Here is a 14,188-nt window from a genome sequence, read left to right as displayed (position 1 = left end):
ATATTCATATAAGGTGGTTTTAAAGTACCATACACAAGAATTAGCAATTGTACAAAAGCCTGGAATGATCACATTAAAATAATTCCAATTTCATAGTACATAAAACACTGTTTTAGTAGTTTAATTATCAAATATTCTTTTTAAATGAATAATACAACATATAGGTTCATATCAATGAGACAGCATTCCAACATATAAACCTCAGGAAATGATATAATAATCAGTGTAGGATAATAATCGTAAAGTTACCTTCATTTCCGACAATATTCTAATGTCCTCATGTAACTTATGGTAGCTGTCACAGGCTATATCACCTGTGGCATTGTTGTCTAACAATCCACTGTGTGCTCGTACATCCCAAATACTCTCACTTTTACCTAAAATGTCACAAAATATAAACTTTTCATTGGACCTATTTATCATTGGTGTAGCATTATGGGATTTCAAGTGTGTTTTGGTAGAATGTCTACATATATATAGATCTGATTTCTCATCTTATAGTGATGACTTATGTCATACATAAATTTGAAGCTTCAGTTACATTGTTATCAAAGACATACACAATCTTGAAAAAACACCTATCAACTGAGTCAATACCATGAAATCATCAAATTTTACTATTAAAGGTGTTAAGAACTATGTTACATGTGTCAGTGAATTCAGAATCATACATTTACTTTGTAATAAACTATTTTGTAAAGACTTAAAAAGATCTTAACTGAAAACAAGTCTTCTAGTATCAAAATATTGTATTTTTTCTTTGTAAACATTATCACTGGTATTCACTATTAAAACTATTTTCAACATCGAATAAAAATTTAACGAAAGAATTTCATCAATAAAATTTTAACTTTCAACAATACATCCACTGAAAACCTGTATATCCCATAAACCATAATAACTCACCATCAACATTCCAAGCACCCTCTATCTGATAAACCATAATAACTTACCATCAACATTCCAAGCACCCTCTATCTGATAAACCATAATAACTCACCATCAACATTCCAAGCACCCTCTATCTGATAAACCATAATAACTCACCATCAACATTCCAAGCACCCTCTATCTGATAAGCCATAATAACTCACATCAACATTCCAAGCACCCTCTATCTGATAAACCATAATAACTCACCATCAACATTCCAAGCACCCTCTATCTGATCTGATAAACCATAATAACTCACCATCAACATTCCAAGCACCCTCTATCTGATAAGCCATAATAACTCACCATCAACATTCCAAGCACCCTCTATCTGATAAGCCATAATAACTCACCATCAACATTCCAAGCACCCTCTATCTGATAAGCCATAATAACTCACCATCAACATTCCAAGCACCCTCTATCTGATAAGCCATAATAACTCACCATCAACATTCCAAGCACCCTCTATCTGATCTGATAAACCATAATAACTCACCATCAACATTCCAAGCACCCTCTATCTGATAAGCCATAATAACTCACCATCAACATTCCAAGCACCCTCTATCTGATAAGCCATAATAACTCACCATCAACATTCCAAGCACCCTCTATCTGATCTGATAAACCATAATAACTTACCATCAACATTCCAAGCACCCTCTATCTGATAAACCATAATAACTTACCATCAACATTCTAAGCACCCTCTATCCCATAAACCATAATAACTTACCATCAACATTCCAAGCACCCGCTATCTGATAAACCATAATAACTCACCATCAACATTCCAAGCACCCTCTAATCTGATAAACCATAATAACTCACCATCAACATTCCAAGCACCTTCTAATCTGATAAACCATAATAACTCACCATCAACATTCCAAGCACCCTCTAATCTGATAAACCATAATAACTCACCATCAACATTCCAAGCACCCTCTATCTGATAAACCATAATAACTCACCATCAACATTCCAAGCACCTTCTAATCTGATAAACCATAATAACTCACCATCAACATTCCAAGCACCTTCTAATCTGATAAACCATAATAACTCACCATCAACATTCCAACCACCCCCTATCTGATAAACTATAATAACTCACCATCAACATTCCAACCCCCCTCTATCTGATAAACCATAATAACTCACCATCAACATTCCAACCACCCTCTATCTGATAAACCATAATAACTCACCATCAACATTCCAAGCACCCTCTATCTGATAAACCATAATAACTCACCATCAACATTCCAAGCACCCTCTATCTGATAAGCTGCTGTAGCTGCACTCCAGGCAAAATTTTCTGGAAAGGTTCCGTAATAAAAATCACTCGCCATTGGCAAGTTATGTACATTTGTTTTCTGTTTAACTGGTTCAAATGGCATGGAAGGTACTGGCTCTTCTTTGTAGAATCCATTATCAGCGATTAGTTCTTTATAGTATACAGCTGACACTTTGGCAGTTCTCTTTCTACCAGGGTCATTAAAGTCAACATGGTAAAGTCCAAACTTCTCATTGTAACCACTCTCCCAGGCAAAACCATCCATTAATGTATGGACAAAAAATCCTTCAACTGTACAGTTGTCCAGTCTAATTGCTGAAATAATATATAAGATAAGTTTCTTGTGCAGAAAAATAATTTTAACAAGGAATATCATAGATTTATAAAAGAATCTAAGTTAGAATTAATGAAAACTGGTTTTTTTAATGCATAATATTAACTGTAACTTTTTTATTCTACTGATGATGATAGAGATTACTACATTAATAAGAAGTTTAACCCTTACACATCTTAAAGTTTCAGTACTAAGCCAGGATGTTTTTCATTGGCTACAGTAACCTCTTCATGTTTCAGTACTAAGCCAGGATGTTTTTCATTGGCTACAGCAAGCTCTTCATGTTTCAGTACTAAGCCAGGATGTTTTTCATTGGCTACAGTAACCTCTTCATGTTTTGTTTTCTGTTGAGTTTTTATTGTAGGTAAAATACATTAATGTGTTTAATTCTCTGTTGAATTCCTTCTACTTGTGTATAATCATGATTCAAAGCTAGTTATATTGACTGCTGCCACCATTAGACACAGTCTGATGACTCTAAATGTATTTTTTTTTTTACTTTTTAACAATTTTATGTGGATGGATTGCTGTCTCATTGATCTCCCTTTTTATTCCAATATACCTTTCAACACTTCATTTGTATATTCTTTAACATAGGCTACTCTATGGACATCATCAAGTGTGCCATCATTATCACTGGTTCCCGTGTCAGTTACATATACAGGGATACCAGGGTATTTATTCTTTATCCAGTTCAGCATCTTTCTCATTGCAAACGGTGTAACATGGTACCAAGATGAACCTGTCCTAAAAGAGATACAAGAAAGGTTAAGCCTTTGGATGACTCAAGATTTAATAACATTCATATAATACAATACAAAGAAAAAGGAGAAATCATCCAGAAATAACACATTGTTAAATCAATCTTACAAATTTGAATTTGACCCATATCTTCCATATACATAGGTTTCATATTCAAACTAACAAAGGCAAATTTGTTTTTTTTATTAATGGATGGACAGACAGACAAACAGGCTTACTGAGAACATGAAAAGCCTTGAATACATGCTGCAGAATTATTTTTCAGGCAGTATAATTAATTATATGGATGTTTTTATAAATGTTTAATTGCAAAAGATTGGACAATGTAGTTTTAAGTATCTGTCAAAACAACCAAATAGACAGATTGTCTAAAAGTAATCAGAGATTGATAATATTGTCTCATGAATCCTTAAATACTCTCGAACAATGGATTTTAAAAATATTTTCATCATGGGTATTTCAAAAAAAAGTTCTTTCCAAAAGTCCTTTAGATTTTAAATTGACTAATTACAAAAGATCATATTATATGCATACTTCTTCCAACTATTGTCCACAGAAAACTTGACTGCAGTGTCTTTTGCAACACCTGTCAACATGTCAGAATGTTCTGCAGTTGTAACTAGATTAGCAGTGTAAAGATTAAGTCCAAGAAAATCTGCTGAGCCTGCAAAATATATATACATTCAGTATTTGACCAGAAAAATCTTGTTATAATTGCTTTTTATTTTATTTCTATGAATTAGGTTTTGTTTATTTTTTCAGTTTCTTGAGTACTGTACCTAACATCAAATTTCGGCAATTTATTGTTTTAAAATAAACAACAAAACAACATATATAAACAGCTGAAATAGACCATAAAACATCAACTGACAAAAAATTTGTACTTAATTTTTCCTCATAAGTGTATACTTGCAGTAACTGCCATAAACAGACTTGAAGTTTTTAAATTAAAACCAACCTTTTAACATTTTCTTCTCCTCAGATGTAAACATTGGCAGACGACTGTCATTGACAGTAGATTTCATTATATCAGGATAGTCACCGTTTCCAAATATAGGATTAGCAAACCAGTCAAAATAAAATGCATTAGCCCTCTCTGATGCATTCCAATCTCCAGGACTGTATTTCCTCAATGGTTCATTCCATGCTGCCTCAAGTGATATTCCAATTCTACCTTTAATATATAAACATAAATCTTTATCCCCGGCTTAGTATATATCTGGAATTTTGATTGGTTAACGCACGTCGTTACAAAACCCATAGCCCCTGGGTGTTGCTAACCCATATCCCCAGACGTTGCTAACCATTATCCCGGGAACTTCACGCAAGTTTTCCCTAGTTTCATGATTGCTCCTTGTGAAATATTGAATTCTGTAGATTATCCATGATGTTTGTAATTAAATATTTAATTCATTAGCGATTTTGTCCTATTATGCCGATCATTTACACTCATTTCATTAAATGCATCACTTGACTACCACATTTTCAAGGAATGGGACTACTGACCTAGCTATGCAAATTACCCACGTTGACGTCACAACATCTATTGCGTAACGCTCACAACATTGAGCGCGAAATTTTACTCAATCCAATTTCTCTGTCTCCGTATTTGACTACTTGTAGGGTTGTACCAAAGGTAGTACCCTACACCCCGTAAAAAATATGTAAAATTTCCAAATTTTTATAAAACTTTTTTAGATAATGAAAAAAACGTTGTTTTCGCGTAACACTTTGTACCTGAATTTCAATAAAACTTGCCTGATTCAGACTAAGATCGGGGATAAATTCGTTATCTACGTTCATATCCATAGATATGGATATTTTAACACCCTTCAGTACCCTGTACACCCTTCCACTACGCCTTATGGTGTACTGGGGTACTTCAGGGTGTTAAAATATCCATATCTATGGAAATGAACGTAGATAACTTATAATATCTTAAGGTTTAAGCAAAATCATTAAAAATTACTATTTTAAAAACAAGAATATAAGTTACAGGTAATGCCATCATGCCCCACTTCCATTATCCAGTTACATATTCAGTGAAACACAATATTAGGGACAAAAACTGATTGTGTATAAATTTAACTAAATTTGCATTATAATAAGCATGTGTATTATGTTTCAAGTTGATGTTACCACAACTTCAACTATCATATACCAAAAGTTAGCCTGATACAGGACAAACATACTAGTGGACAGACAAAAAGATGAACATACTGCAAAAGATAATGTCCCCTTACAAGGATTTCTTACTTCCCTTTGAAACCTAGTACACATGGTAGATACAACATACCTTTTTGTAAATCTCTGTACTTCTTGTCATATGTATTGTAAACCATGGCATGGGCTCTCAATAGATTGTGACCCACAAGATATGTATTTCTACCATCCTGATTGGTCAATCCTGGTGCTGTAGTTCCTTTCTCATATCCATCTAATGCCATGCCCTTAGGACCATGAATTGTCACCCAGGTCTTTACCTAAAACAAGGATAGATTAATACACAGCTCATCAAACAGTAGTATGCATATTTACACTAATGAGCTATCATATATAATGCCAGAGTATATAATCACTGCTTCAGTTGAAAGAACCGAATGTGTTTATATGTTTTTTATGTTATAGTTAAAAGCTGAAAACCTCAGCAAATATTATATTTTGAATGGTTGGCTATCCCCTATAGTTTTGGGCTTTTTTTTTTAAAACTTGGATCACAAATGAAATCTAATACTGTGGATTCATTTGTTATCATGGGTATCAAATTTTTGCATTTTGAGCTTTTTTGATTTTGTGGTTTAGTCAATCTTTGCATATAAAGCCTATAGGAAATTGGTAATTCGTTGAACATTTGAAATCGTGGTTCATCTGTTTGTAGGAAACCCACAAAAATATCTATGGAATAAAAATGAATCCACAGTACAATAAATACTACATATATCTTCGCATGAAAAAATGTATAAACACATACCCTGTCACCAAATAATGAGAAACAAAGGTCAGCAAAATCATTAAATAAGGTCGCAGTATCCTCATTCAACCATCCTTCCGTGTCCATTAAAGATTGAGGGTGATTCCAATAATACAAGGTAACCACAGGTTCTATGCCAGCATCAATTAAAGCATCAATCAGCTGGTTGTAGTACATAATCCCAGCAGCATTAGTTGTATTAGTTGTCCCTTGTGGTAAAATTCTGGACCATGATAAGGAAAATTTATAATGACTGACCTAAAAAAAAAAGATAACCAACTAAAGACAAGATGTTCCTTGCAGCCTGTACCCAAACTTAATTGGATTCACAAACTAACCTGGCATATTTATTGTCCTACTACCAACAAATTAAGTCAGCATAAATGCCTTTTGCTAAATTGAATGTGCTAAGCATACATTTCATAGTAAGAATATCTCACTACTAATAAAGAATACTGATTCAGGTAACAACCAGATGCTTCTCAGCTTCTCAGGGAGCAGCTTGGTACAACCACAAAGGTGGAACCCTGAACAATTGGGGCAAGTATGGACACAACTTTCAAGCATGATACAGCTCTGAATTTGAATTGTGATTAAATAGTTGACACAAAATAAATTGTGTTAGAACTTAAAAATTAAAATTGGAAATTTACCTATTATGGTCTAATATCCAAAATCTAAATACATAGTAAACTTCAGCATATCAAATAATCCAAAGAAATCAATTTTTAATGAAATCAAGTTTATTTTGGACCCGTTGGAACTCAATTTGGACCAATTTGATTACTGGGCCCAAATATCAAAAATCTAAATACATGGTTAGCTTCAGCATATCAAAGAACCCCATACATGCTTTTTTTGTTGAAATCAAACAAACTCAAATTTTGGACCCTGATTTGGACCAACTTGAAAAATGGGCATATAATAAAAAATCAAAGTACATGTTAAGATTCTGCATATCAAAGAACCCCAAGAATTAATTTTTGTAAAAACCAAACTAAGTTTAATTTTGGACACTTTGGACCTTAATGTAATCAATCCCAACCTTCCTTTTGTGGTCATAAACCTTGTGTCTAAATTTCATAGATTTCTATTTGCTTATACTAAAGCTATTGTGCGAAAACCAAGAAAAATGCTTATTTGTGCTTCATTTATTTTTTGGCCCATAATATCTAAACCGTTGGGACCAAAACCCCCAAAATAAATCACAACCTTCGTATTTACTTATCTAAAGTTATAAACTGGAAATCATCTGTCTTCAGACTCGCTGATAACGAAAACATGATACCAATATACAACCAAATTTTTTTAAGTTTTTGCGGTCTTATAAAAACTGATCAACCATCTTTCCAAATAAAGGTATCAAATGGATTCCTTTGATGTAGGTAAAGAATGATTATTTTTTACCTGAATGGGGTTTGAATCAACAACCTCCCACACTTGAGGCTAACACACTACCACCAGACCACTGAGGCAGTTGGAAACTAAGAGCATAACTATAAACCATCAAACTTTCTTACATTTAGTTCCTTTAGAATGTTAACATCATCCATATATAGATGGTAACTATCACTTGCTACATCACCAGTCTCACTGTTCTTTGCCAAGCCATCATGTACAAACTGATCCCAAATACTGAGGCCTTTACCTGTAGGAAATACATAAAACAAATCATCTTATATGAGTGATGACAAGAAAAATTGCTTTATGCTTTGGTATTTCTATAGTTTTGGTATTAATTTCAAACAAGAATGTGTCCCTAGTAAATGGTTGCCCCACTCGAACTATCATTTTCCATGTTCAGAGGACCGTGACATTGGGGTCTAAACTTTAATTTGGCATTTAAATTAGAAAGATCATATCATAGGGAACATGTGTACTTAGTTTCAGGTTGATTGGACTTCAACTTCATCAAAAACTACCTTGACCAAAAACTTTAACCTGAAACTCACACTTTCATTTTATATGTTCAGTGAACAATAAAACTAAGCGCAAAAGTCTAATTTGGCTTTAAAATAAGAAAGATCATATCATAAAGAACATGTGTACTAAGTTTCAAGTTGATTGGACTTTAGCTTCATCAAAAACAACCTTGACCAAAAACTTTAACCTGAAGCAGGAAAGATGGACAAACAAACGAACTGATGGATAAATGAACAGATGCACAGACCAGAAAACATAATGCCCCTCTACTATCATAGGTGGGGCATAATGGACTTAAGCTTCATCAATAACAACCTTGACCAAAAACTTTAACCTGAAGCGGGACAGACGCACAAACGAACGAAAGGACGCACAGACCAGAAAACATAATGCCCCTCTACTATTGTAGGTGGGGCATAAAAAGAGCAAAACAATTATGTAGTATTTAAGGGGGCTCCTGGGTATAAATCATTTTTTTTTCTAATATAGGATTTTGCTTTATTTTTTTAAATAATGAATTTTATCAGAAAATGAAATACAAAAATGGGGTCACCGTTCATTTTAGCTCACAATCTGCCTCCAAAAGAAGCATACACTTGTGTTAATGTCCGTTTTTTCTGTTGAATTAATAGGAAAAATAGAGGTAATATCGAAATAAAAAAATAACCTCATTACAGAAATCGCTTAAATTTTACAATTATTTAGTGTGTGTACAGCTTATTTGAAAACATTAATAAAAAATGTAGGTCACCGATGAGTTAAAAAAGATATTTCAAATTTAATGCAAAAAAAATGGCATTTTTGCACCAAAGGGAGATAATTTGGAGTTTTTTCAATGATTTAAATATTTTAAAAGTCATCTGGGGCCAAACCAAGTCGACTTTTTGGGTTGATTTTTGTACCAAATCATAAAGTAATAACTAAAAGTGTAATAACTCAAAGTGTTATAAATAAAATTTGTAATGAAAAAATAAAGGTTTAATTTTTGCGGAAATATTTGTACCCACGAGCCACCTTAATTCTATATTAAATTAACAATAAACAAGTAAATCTGTGAGCTACTGCTCACTAATGATACCCCTGCAACTGAAAGTAAAATGTAAACAGGGAGTTGTTGAGTAATGAATCTGAAAACGCATGGTATAGCTGACATAAATAAAACCTTAAACCAAAATTCAGAAACCCTTCTAATGTAGTAAGATGGGACAAAAAATATTCAATGAATGGACAGATGGACCAACAGACTGGTGGATGGACAGACAAACAAAGGTAAAACAGTATAGCCCCACTTTTTGAAAGTAGGGGTATAATACGTATAAAGTGTTTAATTTATATTATATTTTTTATTAAAACTCATCAGGATTATCTTAAGCAACAACTATTTGAACAGAGATCTCAGACGAAAATGAAATGGTGACCTTTGCTTCTAAATGTAGCTCTTGATTAGGTGAATGAAGTATATATCAAACTTTTTTTGGTTCATGTCTGTCATATTTGATTTTAGGAGAATGTAAATTGTTTTATTATAAATTACGGTGTTATTTTTCTAAATTGCATTTTTCACTATTATAGCCGACATTAGGGTTTGGGTTTTTCTCATTGTTGAAGGATGCATGGTTGCATATAATTGCTTACATTCACTTCTTTTAAACTCTGGTTGCTAGATGTTTCATTTGCAATCATTTTCATCAGATTATTCTACTGACAATGTGTGAACATATTAAACCAAAACAGGTTTGAGAGTTATAACTTAATCATAGGTTTTAAATGATGAGTAAGTTCTAGATGTAAATTACAAACAGCATTAATAGACCTACCATCTGCATCCCAGCCTCCCTCTATCTGGTAAGCTGCAGTATTAACGCCCCAGGAGAAGTTCTTGGGAAACATCCCATAATACATCTCATTCTCGTATTCTATTGTAGGAATTCCTCCTGGTGCTGTAAAGGTTCCCTCAAGAAAACCATGATCTTTGATCAGATTGGAGTAATATAATGCTGACAATTTAGGAATTCTTGTTCTGTCAGGATCATTGAAGTCTACGTAGTGAAGGCCAAACCTCTCGACATAACCTTGACCCCATTCAAAATTATCCATCAGACTCCAGGCACTGTATCCCTTTACATTACATCTGTCTAACTGTACAGCTGTAAATATAAACATCAATGTATCTCAATTTCATATAATAATAATTGTAAACAAGTGAAACTGCGAGCTACTGCTCACTGATGATACCCCTGCCGCAAGCGGATAATATTAATAGTGTAAAAATATGCAAGTGTTCAGTTAACAGGAAGTTGTCGAGTGATAAATCTGAAAACGCATCACACGGTATAGCTGACTTATATAAATCCTGAAACCAAATTTCAGAAATCCTTGTATCGTAGTTCCTGAGAAAAATGTGACGAAAATTTTCAACTTGGCTATCATGTGTAAAATCATACAAGTGTTCGGTAAACAGGAAGTTGTCAAGTGATCAATCTGAAAACGCATCACACGGTATAGCTGACTTAGATAAACCCTGAAACCAAATTTCGGAAATCCTTGTATTGTAGTTCCTGATAAAAATGCAACGAAAAATATTCATGGGACGGACTGACTGACGGACTGATGGAAGGACAGACAGAGGTAAAACAGTATACCCCCTTTTTTAAAGCAGGGGTATAAAAAAATATATTTATATAAAAGGAAAAATAACAAAGAAATATAATTTCATACTTTAACATATATACATGGATGACTTGGATAAAGAGTTGTCTGACTGGGACTAATACCACATCTTTTTTTATATATATGTATATAATCGTTAGTCTACAATGGAAATACTGGTCAATCATGTCTGTTCAAAGAACTTATCACACATTTTCATTAAAAAAAAATAAAAAAATAATGTTATATTCACAAAATGAAATAAGATACAAAGCAATTTTCAATTTCTGATGTGACATGGAAACCAAATCTCAAGCAATCATAAAATTATATATTATTTTTTATCGCTATTTTATGCATTTTTCCTTTGATCTTTTTTTGTGATAATTTTCATATCATGCTTCTCGCTTGAGATGGAAAAATTATCGCTAGAAACTAAGGAGGCCACGTGGCGTTGCTTTCGAAATTGACATGAAATTGACAATCTAGTCATAGGTAAAATAGCGATAAACAGATTTTCATTGGTCATCTCAACTCGATTGCTTTTTACACTTGAGCTGTACCAGCTTAAGCGAGAAAATCAATCTCGTTGAGATGATCAATGATAATCTATAAGTATCCAAATTTTGGATCTAAAAAGTCATATTTTATTGTAATAACATATAGATAAACCATTCTAAACCAGTCCCTGGGTAAATGGTATTTTTCTTTAACTATAAACCTAATAAGATTCTTACAAGTGTATAAACTGTCAGCCTGTCTAAACTATTTTGTGTAAACCAATCATATACCCCGCCTCACAATGCATATTTTTCAGTAAATGATTTAATAGAATAGGTCTTGTCCTTTCTTAATATTTTTGGCAAAACAGATTTTAAAGGATTCACTGTGACTTTGAGATAAAAAAAAATAAAACAGCAATAAAAGCCTTTTTCTTTTATAGCTTTCTGTGTATTTTTTGCTGTGCATAAACTAACTTTGTCATAGATGGATATATATACCCGATATCCTTACTTTTTTATTACAGTGTAAATAGTAATGCTATACAAAATACCTTTTAACATTTCATTAATGTAAGCTCTATAGTAATTAACTCTGTGTTCATCGTGTAGACTTCCATTTCTATCTGAGACGCCATTCTCTGTTACATACGTAGAAATATTATTGTAGGTTTTAGAAATCCAGTTCAGGGTTTTCCTCAAACCAAATGGAGTTACCTTTAACCAATCAGAACCAGACCTGTGATATAAAAATAATTGTTATAAATATAGTAAACAGAATAAACAGCTGCGCAGTGAAGACAAGATAAGCCTGTTGTTTTATGAAATAATCATTAACAGTTTCTGAGATACAGCGCGACATGTGAACCATCCCCCCCCTTTTTTAACAAAAAACTCAATAACTCTTGAATAAAATTTTGAATCATCACCAAAAAGTATACAAATCTTAAGATTAATATAACTAAGAAGTGTGCAAGAATTTAAGCAATAATCGTAAATTGTTTTTGAATCATCACCAAAAAGTATACAGATCTTAAGATTAATATAACTGAGAAGTGTGTAAAGTTTTAATCAATTATCATCAATCACTATTGAGATACGGCGCGTCAGTGGAAAAAACACACCCCTGTTTTAGTTACAAAGTGTCGTAACTCAAAAAGTTTTTATACGCATGGTATTTTGACCCCGGGTTTGTTATTTAGGGGGTTCAAAATACCATATGACACCAGACATTTGTATACCATAATACATCCCGTCAAATATTTTGACGGGCATGGGTGTATAAAAATAAGATTTCTTCTGAAAAGAAGATTTCTTATTTTATGAACAATACACGATGAACATGGACCATTAATATCATTTGAAGCTAATATAACTCCAATTAACCCTTGTACAATTTAAGCCATTTAATTTATGTGTAGGTTCCGTCTTACTTATCATTTTAACTATTTAATGTGTCTATCTATATATATAGAACCTTTTTAAAGACCATAGACCCTTTTTTTTAACTAGACACCCTAAAATTGCCCCAGTTGTTTCAGAGAAATAGATTTTTGAAAATTTCAACAGATGACAAAGGACAACAGACTACTGACACCAAGTGATGAACAAATCTCACATAGTGCCTTTGGGCCAGGTGAGCTATAAAAGAGAGGCAAAAGATACTAGAAGGAGAGTCAAACTCATAGATAAAAAATAAATTTACAATGCCATGGCTAAAAATAAAAAGACAAACAGACAAATAATAGTACAGAAGACACAAAATAGAAAACTAAAGACTAAGCAACACGAAACCCACCAAAAACTTAAGAATATCTCAGGTGTTTCCGGAAGGGTAAGCAGATCCTGCTCCACCCGTCATGTTGCTATAAAAGTGGAAAGAACATTCAATTATTTACAATTTTTTTCTCCAAAAAATGGTGGTAGTTTAATCAGTAAGCACTTAACTAATATATTAAGTTTTGACAGGTGCTGAAACGAATATTCCCTGTATTGACCTTAAATGACTTGCAATCCTATCCACCTTCCAAAAATGAACGCCAAATACTCATAGGAAATCATACCACATCATTTAATATTGACTTCTGTATATAACAAAGGCAATTAGCAGCCACAAAAAGTGAATCATGATAAATACCCAAGCCATGATGGATCCCCTGTGCCTCCTTTCCCTGTATCTAAATCATAACTAATAATAAATACCCAAGCCATGATGGATCCCCTGTGCCTCCTTTCCCTGTATCTAAATCATAACTAATAATAAATACCCAAGCAATGATGGTTCCTCTGTGCCTCCTTTCCCTGTATCTAAATCATAACTAATAATAAATACCCAAGCCATGATGGATCCCCTGTGCCTCCATTCCCTTTATCTGCATCATAACTAATGTCATTTATTATATCTTTTTCTTCTGGATACACTAAGTAAGATGTATAAAAATTCAATCCTAGAAAGTCAGTACTTCCTGAAAAAGAAAAGAAAATCTTTAATATCTATAGAATGTTTACCAATGTTTACAAATAACAATAATATATAACAAGAAGATGTACTCATCGTTGTTATATCAAATATTTGCAAACATTTTTTATTTTTATTTTTGTATGCAACAAGAATGTGTCCATAGTACACGGATACCCCACTTGCAATATCATTTTGAACGAATGGGGCAGGTATGGACACAACATTCAAGCTGGATCCAGCTCTGAATTTGGATTGTGATTAAAAAGTTGACACAGCATAGGTTTCTGACACAGAATGAATGTGGTCTAATGAACTTAAATTTTTTGTTTTGCCTTTGAGCAATTCACTATGC

The 14,188-nt window shown here is 33.0% G+C and overlaps 1 protein-coding gene across 1 annotated transcript in view; it reads right to left on the bottom strand.

Annotated features, from left to right (window-relative positions):
- The window catches only part of LOC134700154 (uncharacterized), a 106,008-nt gene that overhangs the window by 46,312 nt on the left and 45,508 nt on the right, over positions 1-14,188 (bottom strand). The window contains exons 20-30 of the mRNA XM_063561518.1: positions 13,708-13,840; positions 11,930-12,114; positions 10,044-10,373; positions 7,824-7,951; positions 6,304-6,561; positions 5,629-5,815; positions 4,291-4,506; positions 3,867-3,996; positions 3,133-3,317; positions 2,195-2,551; positions 250-377 (exon numbers count right to left, since the gene is read on the bottom strand). Of these exons, the coding sequence (XP_063417588.1) occupies positions 250-377; positions 2,195-2,551; positions 3,133-3,317; positions 3,867-3,996; positions 4,291-4,506; positions 5,629-5,815; positions 6,304-6,561; positions 7,824-7,951; positions 10,044-10,373; positions 11,930-12,114; positions 13,708-13,840 (2,237 nt within the window). The remainder of the gene's footprint in view (positions 1-249; positions 378-2,194; positions 2,552-3,132; positions 3,318-3,866; positions 3,997-4,290; positions 4,507-5,628; positions 5,816-6,303; positions 6,562-7,823; positions 7,952-10,043; positions 10,374-11,929; positions 12,115-13,707; positions 13,841-14,188) is intronic.

This window comes from Mytilus trossulus, unplaced genomic scaffold (genome assembly GCF_036588685.1).
Source record: "Mytilus trossulus isolate FHL-02 unplaced genomic scaffold, PNRI_Mtr1.1.1.hap1 h1tg000125l___fragment_2___debris__unscaffolded, whole genome shotgun sequence".
In the NCBI taxonomy this organism is placed as follows: Eukaryota; Metazoa; Mollusca; class Bivalvia; order Mytilida; family Mytilidae; genus Mytilus; species Mytilus trossulus.
The sequence above is the reverse complement of the archived record's forward strand: the minus strand, read 5'-3'. Positions and strand labels throughout refer to the sequence as shown.